This window comes from Passer domesticus, chromosome 19 (genome assembly GCF_036417665.1).
Source record: "Passer domesticus isolate bPasDom1 chromosome 19, bPasDom1.hap1, whole genome shotgun sequence".
Classification (NCBI taxonomy): domain Eukaryota; kingdom Metazoa; phylum Chordata; class Aves; order Passeriformes; family Passeridae; genus Passer; species Passer domesticus.
In genome coordinates, this window is record NC_087492.1 from 4912384 (window position 1) to 4925396 (window position 13013).

Sequence of the window (13013 nt, forward strand, 5' to 3'; positions counted from 1 at the left end):
TACCACAAAGAGCCTTTTATAGATTGTTCTCTGTGCTGTTTTCCTTTCAAAGAATTACAGCTGCTTTGCTCTGATTTTCTGCTGAAAACAGGCCCCTTTAATCAGAGAAGGGGGGGACATTGCTGTATAGGGAATCTTTTTTGCTTGGAAATATTAGGAAAACTTAGGGCTCTGTGAGCTTTTGTTTGCTGGAGAATGGGAACAGGAGTTTCCATATGCTTTGGGCAAAGGGGGCAGTTTGAGGCTTTCCTGAAGAGCATATTTTTAGTGTCTGTGTAACTTCCAAATACACCCTCAATAGGGAAAACAAAGTTTAATTGAACAAAAATACCATGATTCAGTAGTCTAGTTTTCAATGCCTTGATTTTTTTTTTTTTTTTACTGTTCTTTCAAACAGTCCTTGCAAGAAGAGGGAAATAGGCTCTGGTAGCAATGCTGTGCTGTTTTCTGTATATGGAATGTCTCCAGGGAAAAGCTGGAAAACAATATAAATTAGTATAAACTCACTGTAGGGAAGATGAGGAAAAAAAATCTGCAAGAGGAAATGATTTATCAGTTTAGGATTACAGACCTGCAATAAAGGACTCCAGTAAAAAACAGTTACGTGTGGCAACATTCACTGAGTGTCTTTGTGACAGGGCATAAAGTTAATATTGCATTGAGTGTTAGTGACCTTTAAACAAGGGGCTTAAGAGTTTCTGTCGTCATAGGTCTTGCAGAATTGGAGCTGTCATACCGGAATGGGCAGAAGTTAGTGGAGGAGTCACTTCTGGCCTGAGGGGATGAGATCAGAATGAGGATTAGATCCTTTTTGGTGGCAGAAAAACAGAGCTCACTTGCTCCGTGGCTTGTGTTTTTTATTGCCTTTTTTTTTTTTTTTTTTCTCTGTGGTTCATTTTTTCCAATGCTTGCTAGTATAAAGACAGCATGAAAAATGACTTGGTAAATATTGCATGTTGTTTGTGTAGCTGGTCTTAATATGAGACCTGCACAGGCCCTGCCAGTGCTGGCACAGCCTCAGAGGTATTCTGCTCTTGAAGGGACTTTTCCCTCTTCATTTCCCCTCTGCCCCTCCAGGTAGTCCCACATTTCTCTCCCTTCTAAGTGCTCAGTGTTTGCAGTTTCTGCTTTGATTGGGCTGGATAAGACATTAAACCTCTTCTGTCCAATTTTTTTAATCTAGCTGCTTGCTGGACGCCAAATTGGATTTGAGGAAATCTTTAGCCTTTCTAGGACTTCTGTCCCAATCAGGGCAGAAGCAGCCTTGGGTTCTCCTGGTCGTGGCTTCCTGTTCTGTGTCTCCAGTAGCCCTAAGAGCAGGAGGATCCACCTGGAAGTTCCTTTCCTGCTGTATGAAAAAAGCTTTTTGTGGACTCTGGATCTCTGGGGAAAACCAGCCCGAGCCAAGAAGCAGCTGTGTTTGTGCAGCTCTTGCCCTGCCCTGAGCTCCCCAGCAGGAGCAGCAGCTTTGTTGTCATTTCTGGACATTATTTTAGTTTGGGGTGTTTGGGACAGAGCAAATGCCCATCCTGGTGACAGCGACCAGCCTTTTTTACAACCCTCAGCAATTCCACTCTGCAGATGCTGCTTTCTGGGAGTGTGTACATTGAGGCCAGTGCTTCCAAGAGGAGCTTTTTCAGTGCCTGCTAACAGACCTTTGGATCCTTGAGCCGTTTCCTGTCTGCAGCTCCCGGGAGCAGCCTGCTGGCAGCTCTCCCGCATGCGGCCTGATGGGTGTGGGGATGCTCTGCAGAGCAGCAGCCTCTCCTGCCTCCTCTCCTCCTCCTCCAGGGTTCAGGGGCAGCATCAGGCTCAGCACATCGCTGCTGCTGCTCCCCAGCCCGGGGTTATGTGAGGACCTGCAGCCTGCAGTGCATAGGAAGCTCTGCAGTGAGGCACGGGGATGATAAACAGCCAGATGGGTCCCGGAGTGCTCCTGCTCAGGAATATTTTTGCCTTGTAAACACGCCGTGACACAAGCCAGATTTGCTTGCCTTATATGCTGCTCCTGGGAGAGATGGATTTGTTTTTCAGCCGTGCAAGGGGAGTGTGATGGCAGCACTTGCTTGCTCAGGCTGATATTCTCTGAATCGTTTTGTTCAGCAGCCTCTTTGCACAGATGAAGGAAGGGCTGCTCCTGCTTTTGGTCCTGGAAGGCATCTGCAGTGTCCTGCTTTGAGGTCCTCTGAGGCTGACGTGGTAGTGATGCTCAAGTGAATTTGGGGAGTGAGTGACCCAAAAAAAAGGAGGTGGGAGGGAAATGTGCCAGCCTGCAGCAGAATCTCTGCCCATTGACCAGCTTCAGGAGGTGTCAGCCCAGCTCTCCATAGGCTGACAATTTCAATGCTTCTCCCTGTAGTTTCCAGGCCAGCATTACTGAGTGATGGAAACTTCTTCACTTCTGGTTGTTTAGGAAAACAGGGGGTTCTTCCTTACCCAGGAGAGTAGGAAGGTCTCCCAGCTGTTTCTGCCTTTGGGTTTTGAGTGGAAACAGGGGCTGGTGAGCCATCCTGGGAGTGATTTTGCTGTTCAGGTGGCAGAAGTGGTTGTTGTGAACTGTGCTGGCTTACTGAAGCTTTGCTTTCCCAACAGCTCCTTGCAGAGCCAGCCTGCTCTGCTCCCAGCAGTGCCAGCACACCTGATGGGAGGCCAGGCAGTGCAGTGAGGTGGGTGGCAGGAGCAGCAATGTCAGGTGTAGCCTGCTGCAGAGCTCAGTAGCTGTGCTGCAACAAATCCTTGGATATCTGGTGTTTGTGATTCCTTCCCTGCACCTAGCTCTGGGTTAGTGTGCTGAGGCATCTGAACCATCCCAGTGATGCAGAAATGATCAGCAGAGAGTCTGCTGCCACAGAAGGAGCCGTGGAGATGGCTAGAAATGGAAATGCAAACAGCAGCACTGCTTGTGCTTGTCTCTGTTCCTTCTTGTTACAACAGGAACTTTCTGGTCTGCTGCAAAGGATTTGGGTGCTGACCCAAGGTGCATAAACAAAGCTGGCACTTGAAGGTGTTGCAGGGTGTGTTAAAGACTGCAGCCTGTGTCTAACAACCCCTGACTAAAAAGAGGGTGATAAACAGAATTTGGGCACATGTTTGTGGGAGAGGAAAAGTGGTGGCTAAAGGATTGGGGTAAGGAACTTTTAAAGAAAGCACAAGAGCTGGAGCAAATGCTCCTGTGCTAAGGGTGAATGATGCAAAATATGCTGTCAGTCTGGAAAGAAGCAGAGTCAGTAAGCACATAAATCTTGGATTGTAGACATTCCCTGTCTCTGGAGACACCAGAGGAACCTGCACAGTAATATCTTGAAGAGCTAAGTCATGCCTAAGTAAAACTGGCTGCTTCACATTCTGGTATCCAGGAGAATGAATCCTAAATACCAATATCTCCTCAAGAAAGCCTCATTCCCTTGGCAGCAAACTGCTTCAACTGATTTTCCTTTCTCTCCCCAGCTGCCCAACATGTTTGGGGACCTTCGTTCCACGTTCATTGCTCTGATGATTGGCTCCTATGCTTCCTCTGCTGTGACTTTTCCAGGAATCAAGGTGAGGCTGTGGGAACAAGGCTTGTGACTGCTGGGGTTGTGCTGGTGTCTTGGCCTGTTTAACAGTAATGTGGCAAGAAAGAGAGACCATTTGCTGAAGTTCCTTTTTTAGGGATGTGCATTTGCAAGATTCAGTTCCTGTCTTTATTAGAGACTTCCTAAGTGACTACCTCAAGCATGCAGCAGATAGAAAACTTTACAAGTGCTAAGTAGAAGTGAAAAACTAAAGTTTTTTTTTTTTTAGAAAAGATTGCTTTGTTAATCTATAAGTTGTGTGTATATATATTTTTTTTTAAATATACATGTGTATTTTATCTGTGTGATTGTCACCAATGGTTGGCTTTTAACATAATTTATGGCTGGCAAATGGCACTGAAGGGACACAAGATGGTCACCTGGGCTGCCTGGATAGATCACCTGGTTCTGAACCAGGGATGTTTCATTGCAATCTCAGGTGTGCAGGGAAATTCCTGCTGGTTTTCCAAGAAAGTTCTTGTCACAAAATTGTTTTTTGTACCACTTGAGTTCAACCCATTTTAAGTGTATCATGATGTTCTTTCCCTGCTTCTCTCAGACCTCATTCCAAGAATATTGAAGCCTCTTTCTGCTCCTGTAGCCAAACCCATATTCCCTTGTGATTCCCAGGTTATATATGACTTTGGGGTCTCCTTCATCCTTATCCTGCTGGTCTGGGCAAGCTGTGCAGGACTCGTTTTCCTCAACTGCTTCTTCAACTGGCCCCTGGAGCCTTTCCCAGGACCAGAAGACATGGACTACTCGTAAGTCTCCAGGGCTAATCCCATTCCTAATCCTCTGGGAAAAGCTGGCACAAAGAATTTAGAGGAGTAGACAGGGAACCCCTTGCATGTTGTTTATTGCTGCCACCTCTTAGGCTGAGCATTTCTGCCTGCCACTAGCATGTGATTACCTGTAGGACTTTCCAAACTGTGGGAATTACAAAGGAAAAATGATCTGTTCCTAGCCATAAGTATTTTTATATTGATTTATGCCACGTTGGCTCAGGGAAAGTATCTCAGTGTGCTCTGGATCAAAACCATTTGTGGGTCTGTAATGGAAACCAGTGCCTTAAATCCACAAATAGCCTTTCTGACTCCTGCAACGTTGCTGCCTCTGACTCCTCACCCTGTGTTGCAGCTCTCACGCTCTTTGCAACCCAACAGGGTGAAAATAAAGTTCAGCTGGCTGGGATTTGACCACAAAATCACTGGGAAGCAGTTCTACAAGCAAGTGACGACCGTGGGGCGCCGTCTCAGTGTGGGGAGCTCCATGAAGGGCCCCAAGGAGCCAGCAGCTCTGCAGGAGAACAACAAGCTCTGTCTGTCTACAGTGGACCTGGAAGTGAAGTGCCAGCCTGACAGTGCAGGTGTGGTTCTGGGGTGCCCCAGGGTGCTGGCACAGCTCTTTGGCCTCCCTGCTCTGCCCCAGACCTGTTTGGAAGGGAGCAATGTGTGATCCAGGTGTTGCCAGGGCCTGGTGCCAGCCACCAGGACTGGAGCAGGAGTTATGTAAGGAATCCTGTCCTTGTGTCCTTCCCTGAATACAAGTGGTGTAGCCAGTGGTGGGGACAGCACATGGTGTGGCTGCAGGGGGACAGGGCAGCTGGTCACTGCTGGCTCTTAGGTGGATTGTCGCCATCATGACCAAGCCTTCCTTACTCTGGGGCATCGTAGGATGGTTTGACCTGGAAGGAACCTTAAAGATCATTTCATTCCACCCCTTCCACCAGAACACATTGCTCAAAACCCCCTCCAGCCTGGCCTTGATGGTGAAAGCAAATGGTTTGAGGGGCTTCTTTTTGTCCTAGTCCACCCAATCAGGGCAGCCTTCTTTCCTGCTGCCTTGCCCCAGTCACTGGTAGCCAAACTCCAAGCATCTGCAGCTGTTGATGATGATGGGAGTTTGTGAGGCACCAGGTGAGCTCCTTGGAGCTGCCACTGGCACTTCTAGCCAGGAGAGGCCTTACTAGGCCAGAGGGAAACTAAATGTTTGCCAGGGTGTGCTGCCTTCTTCAGAGGCTCTGTTATTCCTTCTGCAGCTACTCCCTCCTTCATGAAGAGTGTCTTCAGTCCCATCCTGCTGCTCAGCCTCATCACCATGTGTGTCACTCAGCTGAGGCTCATCTTCTACATGGGAGCCATGAACACCATCCTGGAGTTTCTGTCTGGAGATGAAAGTCAAGGTAGGGGAACCTCTGAGCACCTTTACCTGCTTCCTTGGGGCTGGGAGCTGAGCCACACTTGGGCAGTGAGGGCAGAGCAGCTGATTACTCAGCAGATACTCTGAGCAGGGCAATCCATGGTGTCCAAGTGCACTGACAGCTGCTGGGAGGGTCCAGGGAAGGGCTGGAAGCAGCCCAGCACAGAGGGGCAGTGAGGTGGGTTCTTGAATGTCAAGCTAATTTTAACCCTGTGTCTGTCAGATACTACCCCATGCTATTTCCCCACATGGGCTCCTGCAAGTAACCCCTGGGGGTGGGCTGCTGATTTTTATTTTAACTGGAAAACCTATTTCATCAGGTATTTGCTTGTTATCCCAAGCAAGCAGAGAATGCAGAGCAGCTGACTCTCATGAGTAATGCTTGGACTCTGTGCCTCAGCCCAGCACCCGGGGGGGAGAAGTGAAGTCAGAGCTGGTTTTTTGTTCAGCTTGGTGGGTGCTGGGGAGGCTCAGGGCTGCTCCCTGTGCTGGACTCCCTGCATTTATAGTTTTGATGAAGTTCATGGAGCAAACAGGAAAAAGTACATTAGTTTACTGTCAAAAATACCCAGGATTGCAAAACAGGACTTAGCCTTTTTTTGGTTTTGTTTTTGTCCTTTGTAGTAAGATCCAGTTTGAACTTGTTAAATCTGGATTGCATGAAGCTGATAAATCAAGAGGCACTCCTCTGAAAGCAGGAGTGAGCTTTGGGGGAGGGAAGGAAACTCAGGAAACTCCAAGTGCCCTGGCATTCCCTGAATTGCTTTGTTTTTTGAGCCTCTGACAGCCTGCAGCATTCAGCTCTTTATCTCCTGGCTCAGGAGCCAGCTTAGGCATTAAACAGCACAACAGGACAAACTTCACACTGCCTACCTTTCCCAACACTGCTTCCTTTTCTGCTTACCTCGTAACTCTGACACTGCTTTTTAAAAAATTATTATTTATTTTTACCCTGGCTTGCTGTACTAATTTAATTTTAATTTCTTTCCTTCTCCTCCCCTCCTTGGAATTTCAGAATTAACATTAACTACATAAGCTGCCAATTCTGCTTAGATCAAGCTCTCTGCTAAAACAGAGATTGTGCCCCTTGGGTATACTGCAATTTTTCTATGCCACCTTTAAGATTTCTTCTTATTTTTTCCCTTCCTCCCCCTGAATGTAGCCTGGGCTCATTGCAGTGCAGTCTCTGTCTTGGTGTTTCCATGGCATCAGCAAAACAGTGGTATTGTCTGGTCTCAGCAGTGTCAGGCTCTGCTGCAAGAGCAGTTCCAAGGCACGTGCAGCTCTCCAGAAATGCAATCTGTGTGTGCATCAGGAGGGGATGGGATGCTGCTCCCTCACATTCCTCGTGATTCCTGCATTTATTCTCTTGGGTGGGGTTTGCCCTGAGATCTCTCTCCACCTGCAGCTGCCCTTGGGAGCACTGGGGGAGGGAAGAGGAGAGCTGAGTCAAACCCTGCAAGTGTTGTGCTCAAAAGTTAAATATTCCTGGGATTACAACAGGAGAGAAGGATGTGGGGGAAATCATGCAGATAAGTAGTGAAGTATTTAATTGCAGTGGGGCACAATGTCCTTGAAAGTTCTTTCTGTGCAGGTTTTGGTGACTTAGACCTGTCAGGAAACCAAAAGGTGGAGAGAGCAGTCAGCCTGTGGCTACTTATCTGCTGAAACCCCCCCAAAAAGATGAGGAAGAAGCTTAAGGGTTCATTCTGTAAATGACTCTGTAATTGTGTTGTAGGAAGGCAGGGGAGAGGAGACCTGTTATGCCTAGAACCTGAAATTTGTCTGCATCCTTCATAAATTGTCACCTTGCTCTCAAATGTGATACTGAGAGACCTTGGGGAGAATCAGAGCTGGAAAACTCAACAGTGTGAGGTGCTTGCTTGGGGTAGTTTTGAGTGGAAAAGCATCTAAAACAGGGAATGTAAAGGCTTGTGCCCATGTGTGCTTCCTTTGCTAGGTATTCTTACTTTTCCTCCTTGGGAAAGAATGTTTTTTAGAATGACATATAAGCTGAGGGGGCCTTGTTTTGTAGCAGCTACTGTCTTTCCTCCCCTTCCCTTGCTGACCCCATAAATTTCACTCCCTAATTCAAGCTGGCCTCTGCCCTTGCTGTTTAGAGCCCAAGATTAAGTGTTCAGGGTAGCATAAAGAGGCAAAACATGACAGCGTGGCTTGCTTCTTACCCTCTATTAAAAAATAACCAGACATCAGTAAATCAGCTCCTGCAGTGCTCACAGAGAGTGATGCCACCTGTTTCTCTTGGCTGCAGCAGTTGCTATAATGAGAGGGGATGTGGGGTCACTTCAGGGCTTGCCTTTGTGGGAGGAACGGGGCCATGAATGTGAGTTTGGAAGTTCCTCTCAGCTCCTTTGCCAGCAGCTGGAGCCAGGAAAAGATCACCAGGTGCCATGCTTGGGCACAGCAGAGCAGCCCTGCTGGGGTTTGCTGCAACTGTTTGGGAGAGAGAGGCTTGTTGGAAACGTTCTCTCCATTACCAAGTGGATTTTGGTGGAAATCCTGGCTTAAGAACAGGAGGGACAAATGAAAATTTCAGCTGCTTTGCTTACAGGGCTGTAACGTGTGCTCTGTGCTGAGATGGGCAGTTTCAGAGCTACATCCTTATTTCAGAGCTGTGGCACACCATGACTCACCAGCCCTTCTGTGTGGTGCCTCAGTCACCACGTGGGCTGCGAGAGGAAGTGGAAAACAGCCTTGCAGGGTGGGGGAACTGCTCAGTAACAGGAGGGGACAATTTCTTCTGAGTCTGCTGGCATCAGCTTTCCCTTAGCAAGCCATGGAGACACTTCTCTCAACGTTAGCACGAAATTTCATCACTTTGAGCTTTTTAACAATTGCTCACAAAGGCTGTTATTTTTAGATGTTAATCTCCTGTCCCCTTTCTTCCAAACTTGTCCATTCAGCACAAACTGGGTTGGTCCTCACCTTCCCAGCCTGATTGTCCTCACTGGAGCATCCCAGCTGGAGAAGCTGTAGCTGCAGCTCCCAGCAAGCCAGGAGAGGAGATGACTAAAGCAGGCCTGGCTGTGCAGCACACAAAGCTTATAAAAACTTTTCCTGCTGGTCCTGCCCAGAATAAACCTCACTGATACTTAGTGGGTGCTGTGTCCCCATTTTTGGAGCCCTACCTGCTCCTGCCCAGAGAATTCCAGTGCAGGAATAGCTGAAGAAGGTGTGCCCAGCATGTCCATTTAGTGTCTGGAAGGCTGATGAATGACTGGGCTTTTAATAAGAGAAGTGATCAATGGGAAGGCTTTTTTCATATTTTTTTCTATCTCTTGGACTGAAAACTATTTTTAATTTTTTTTTTCCCCTGCAGTGGCTTTCTACACTTCCATTTTTGGGGTCCTGCAGCTGCTGTGCCTGCTGACAGCGCCTGTGATCGGATACATCATGGACTGGAGAATGAAAGAGTGTGATGATGGCTCAGAAGAGAATGAGGAGAGCAACGCTGAGCAGTGCGTAGTGTGCGCCACACGGGACATGCAGCCACCTGGCAGGGCCCCTCTGCTCTGCCTTGTGTGCTGTGGGATGAAAGACTGAAAAGAATATTGGCTCTTCAGTATAGAAAAGAAAGCCTGAAGGAAGACTTGATAATTGCAGAGGAAAGGAGCAGACTATCTTCCATGTCCACTAAGATCAGTCGAGAAGAGCAAATTTAAGTTGTAGCAGGAGAGGCTCAGACTTCCCTCCTAGCCTCAGAGTAAGAGTAACAGCACTGAAATAATTACCCAGATGTTCCTCAGCTTCCACTGGTGGAGATCCCAGCACCTCCATAGGCAGATCTGTAACCAAACTGGTGTAGATAGTTGATGTGATGTGTAGAGAATCTTGCTGTGAGTCCCAGCAGCTGCTGGAAGTGTTTGTAACCCAGGTTTTGCTGTCCTTCCAGAGGTGACAAGAAAAAGAAAAAGCGTGACCGTCAGATCCAGAAAATCACCAACGCCACCAATGCCTTTGTATTCACCAACTTCCTGCTGGTTGGATTTGGAATCACCTGTCTTATTCCTAATCTACCCTTGCAGGTGAGTAGGTGAAATGGGTGGGGTGCTGGCAGAGTGACAGCACAGTGCCAGGAAAACCTGCTGGTGGTGGCAGGAGGGCTGGGACTGGCACTGCTGGGAAACTTCCATCCTGCTTTGCAAACCCCACTTTTAGGCCAGAAACAAATAACACTGTGCAGTTTACATCTCTTGGGAAAACCTGAACAAGCAGCTATAGTTAAAATGCCAGTTGATTCAGAATTTATTTGCACTTAAAAGTTTCTGCAGCTGGCCTGTGTGACAACAAATTCTTGCCCATGAAGATCCTCTCAGCAGTGCCTGCACATTTAAACTGGACTTGATTTAAGCTGCTGAAGGTTGGAAAAACTTGCAGCAAGAAGCATAACACAGTGATGTGTACAGCAGCTTTTCCTGCATCAAATGCTGTGCCCAATGGTGCCTGTGGGATTATAAACCTGTTAAAATATTTATTCTGTGGCACCACCTATTTTTGGCAGAGGAGTTTAGTGATTTTATGCTATACTTAAACATGCCTTGATGATGTAGGCAAACAGCTGCAGTTTGCTCATACTTACGTGTTGTCTGCAATAACTTGTGGAAAATTAACTAAATGGTGGCCATGGAAAAGCATTGTGATCCTGGCCAGGGGTTGCTGGGGACACGTCCTTGCAGCTGTGCCACCTACAAATGAGAGAGGTCTTGTGTGTGTGCAATGTAAGGAAAAGCAGTGCCTGGAGACAAGTGTAAATTTCTTCCCTCATGCTGATATTTCAGGTTTTGGATCTGGGTTTCCCAATCCTACCTTAGAAGAGCAGCTTTTAGGAATGGCTGGTGTTGGGGTCTGGCACACCTGAGTGGGTGTCTAGGGTGTGACATTATTCTGTTTGTTTTTTTTTTTTCAGATTCTGTCCTTCATTTTGCACACAATTGTGAGAGGATTCATCCACTCAGCTGTGGGAGGCCTCTATGCAGCTGTGTAAGTCTCTGGTTCCCTGTAAGATGTGGCTGGCCAGATAAACTGGTTTGGGATGTGGGCTGTCCAGGGGAGAGGGAGATCAGGAGTGAGGTCTTCATGGTCAGAGGGGAAAAATGATGCAACTTGTTTCCTCAGTTACCTCTAGACATGACAATAGCTGGACTGAAATCCCATTGCTTTCCTTGTTTAGCAACAGAGACAGGAACAGTTATGTGTGAGACTGAACTATTGACACACAGGTTATATAGTAAAAACTCAAGGCTTTTTTTGTCTTGCAATGAGCAGATGTGCATGTGCCCAGGTAAAACATTAACGTGACTGAAAACATTGCTGCTGCTCTCCTCTGAAGTTGACATTGGTAAAACATTGCTCAAGATAGCATTAGTGATGCCTCCTCCCTTTCCCAGGACAGATCATCCATCCTGTTTCCAACTTAGCAAGTTATCAATAGTTGAATCTAAATACTCTCTTCCTCGTTAAGCAATGTTTTTGGTCTTGAAAACAGATCTGTCCCTCAGTGCTGAGAGGTAGGACAGAGGAACAAAGGGGAGCTGTTCTCTTTCAGGGCATCAGATTTGTTGAGGTGGGAAGGGACCTCTCAAGATCAAGGCTAGCTAGTACAGGTGGTCCAGGAGTGCAACTGATGTTATTTGGATATCTCCACGGATGGAGAGTCCACAGCTCCACAGACTCTTTCTGTCAAAGACTTAGATCCCCATGTCTGGGGAATCTAGGCTAGAGAACACATCTAAGGCTCTTCTTCAGAAATGTATAAACTTTTGGTTCCCTGGCAGCCGGAAGCAAAATATTTTTGTTTTGGGCAAGGTAAATAAATGTATGTTGCAGTACCTATCATCTTGTAAACTAATCCTATTTCACCATTGCAACTCTTCCTGGAGCTGAGGTGTTTTTGCTTTGAAAATGACTTTTTTGAATATTTGAAGGTTTTGATTTGCTTCTTTCTTTCCAAGTTTAGTTTAACCTGACTCTTAAATACTGCTCAGTCATGGAAAGACATGTTAGATGATTCCTGAAATTTATTTTTCCATTAATATTATCTGATACCAGCACTTGCCAGTCAACAGTGTTGTTTAGTTTGACATAGGATCAGACTTGTCCTCTAAAAAGGAAAACACTAACCTGTTGTACAGGTTTCACTCACCTCCAAAGGGAGCAAATTGTTATGACCAGATGAAGATGATAGCTCAGCCACCAGTGTTGTCATCTGGATAAAAAAGCCCTGCTTTTAAGTTGTAAATATCCACACTCTGCTCCCTGTGCAATAGAAACAGGAGCTGTATAAGCACTTCCACTTGCCCACAGCAGAGCTGCAAAACAAAACAAGTGCTGGAGCTGATATTACTGAAGTCTGAGAGCTCAGGATGAGAATAATCTGAAGAAGAAGGCTCCAGCCTTGGCAGCAGTTCCATTCTGCTCTTGAGAGCAGTGTGACACCACAGGATGTTTGTAAATACCCTGTAAAAAGGGGCAGTTACACAGTGCAGGAGACAGTTCTGCACATTATGCCTGTCTTGGGACTGTGCTCTCACGTTGGTCTTTGTTCTTACTGGACTGGGAATGTAATCTGACCTGGGTGATATGAACAGTCAAGGTGACACATAATAATAATGCTGTTGCTTTCTTTGTTGACAGATACCCCTCGACTCAGTTTGGCAGCTTGACAGGGCTGCAGTCGTTGATCAGTGCCCTCTTTGCCCTCCTGCAGCAGCCCCTCTTCATGGCACTGACAGGACCTTTGAAAGGAGACCCCCTCTGGGCAAGTTCTTCTCAGTTTTGATGTGAAAGCTCGGGGGTTAAGATGATTTTTGGCTCATTTAAGGACTCCTGTGCACGGACCAAGGTTAAAAACAGCCGTAATTTTACATGTCCCTCAGTTTGCTGTTACCTTGGTGCTGTCCAGGAGACCTTTCCCTGTGTGAGTAATGACTCCCTGGGCAGGAAAGCCAGTAAACTTTGTAGTGAATGGAAAGGGATGAAGGGAATGCTTTCCACTAACAGTTTATGTGGTGAGTCAGAATCTGTCAGGTAAAAATGGGTGAGTGTGAGCAGACCTCAAAATTGAGGAAAAACACTGTGCTGCTTGACAGCTACAAGCTCCAATTACCAGTAAATTTTGGACTGCTGATGCTAATGTCCAAAAACCCAAATGGCTGTTGAAGGCAGGGCTAATGTGGTGTCTTGCTGAGAGTCTGGGCAGCTCAATAAAATCGTGACATGGGTAATGCTGGGGAGAAT

The 13013-nt window shown here is 46.8% G+C and overlaps 1 protein-coding gene across 1 annotated transcript in view; it reads left to right on the plus strand.

Moving 5' to 3' along the window:
* The window catches only part of SLC43A2 (solute carrier family 43 member 2), a 31359-nt gene that overhangs the window by 12994 nt on the left and 5352 nt on the right, over positions 1–13013 (plus strand). Inside the window, exons 6-13 of the mRNA XM_064394210.1 lie at positions 3448–3540; positions 4185–4318; positions 4721–4923; positions 5596–5739; positions 9097–9235; positions 9670–9802; positions 10684–10757; positions 12411–12534. Coding sequence (XP_064250280.1) covers positions 3448–3540; positions 4185–4318; positions 4721–4923; positions 5596–5739; positions 9097–9235; positions 9670–9802; positions 10684–10757; positions 12411–12534 — 1044 coding nt within the window. The remainder of the gene's footprint in view (positions 1–3447; positions 3541–4184; positions 4319–4720; positions 4924–5595; positions 5740–9096; positions 9236–9669; positions 9803–10683; positions 10758–12410; positions 12535–13013) is intronic.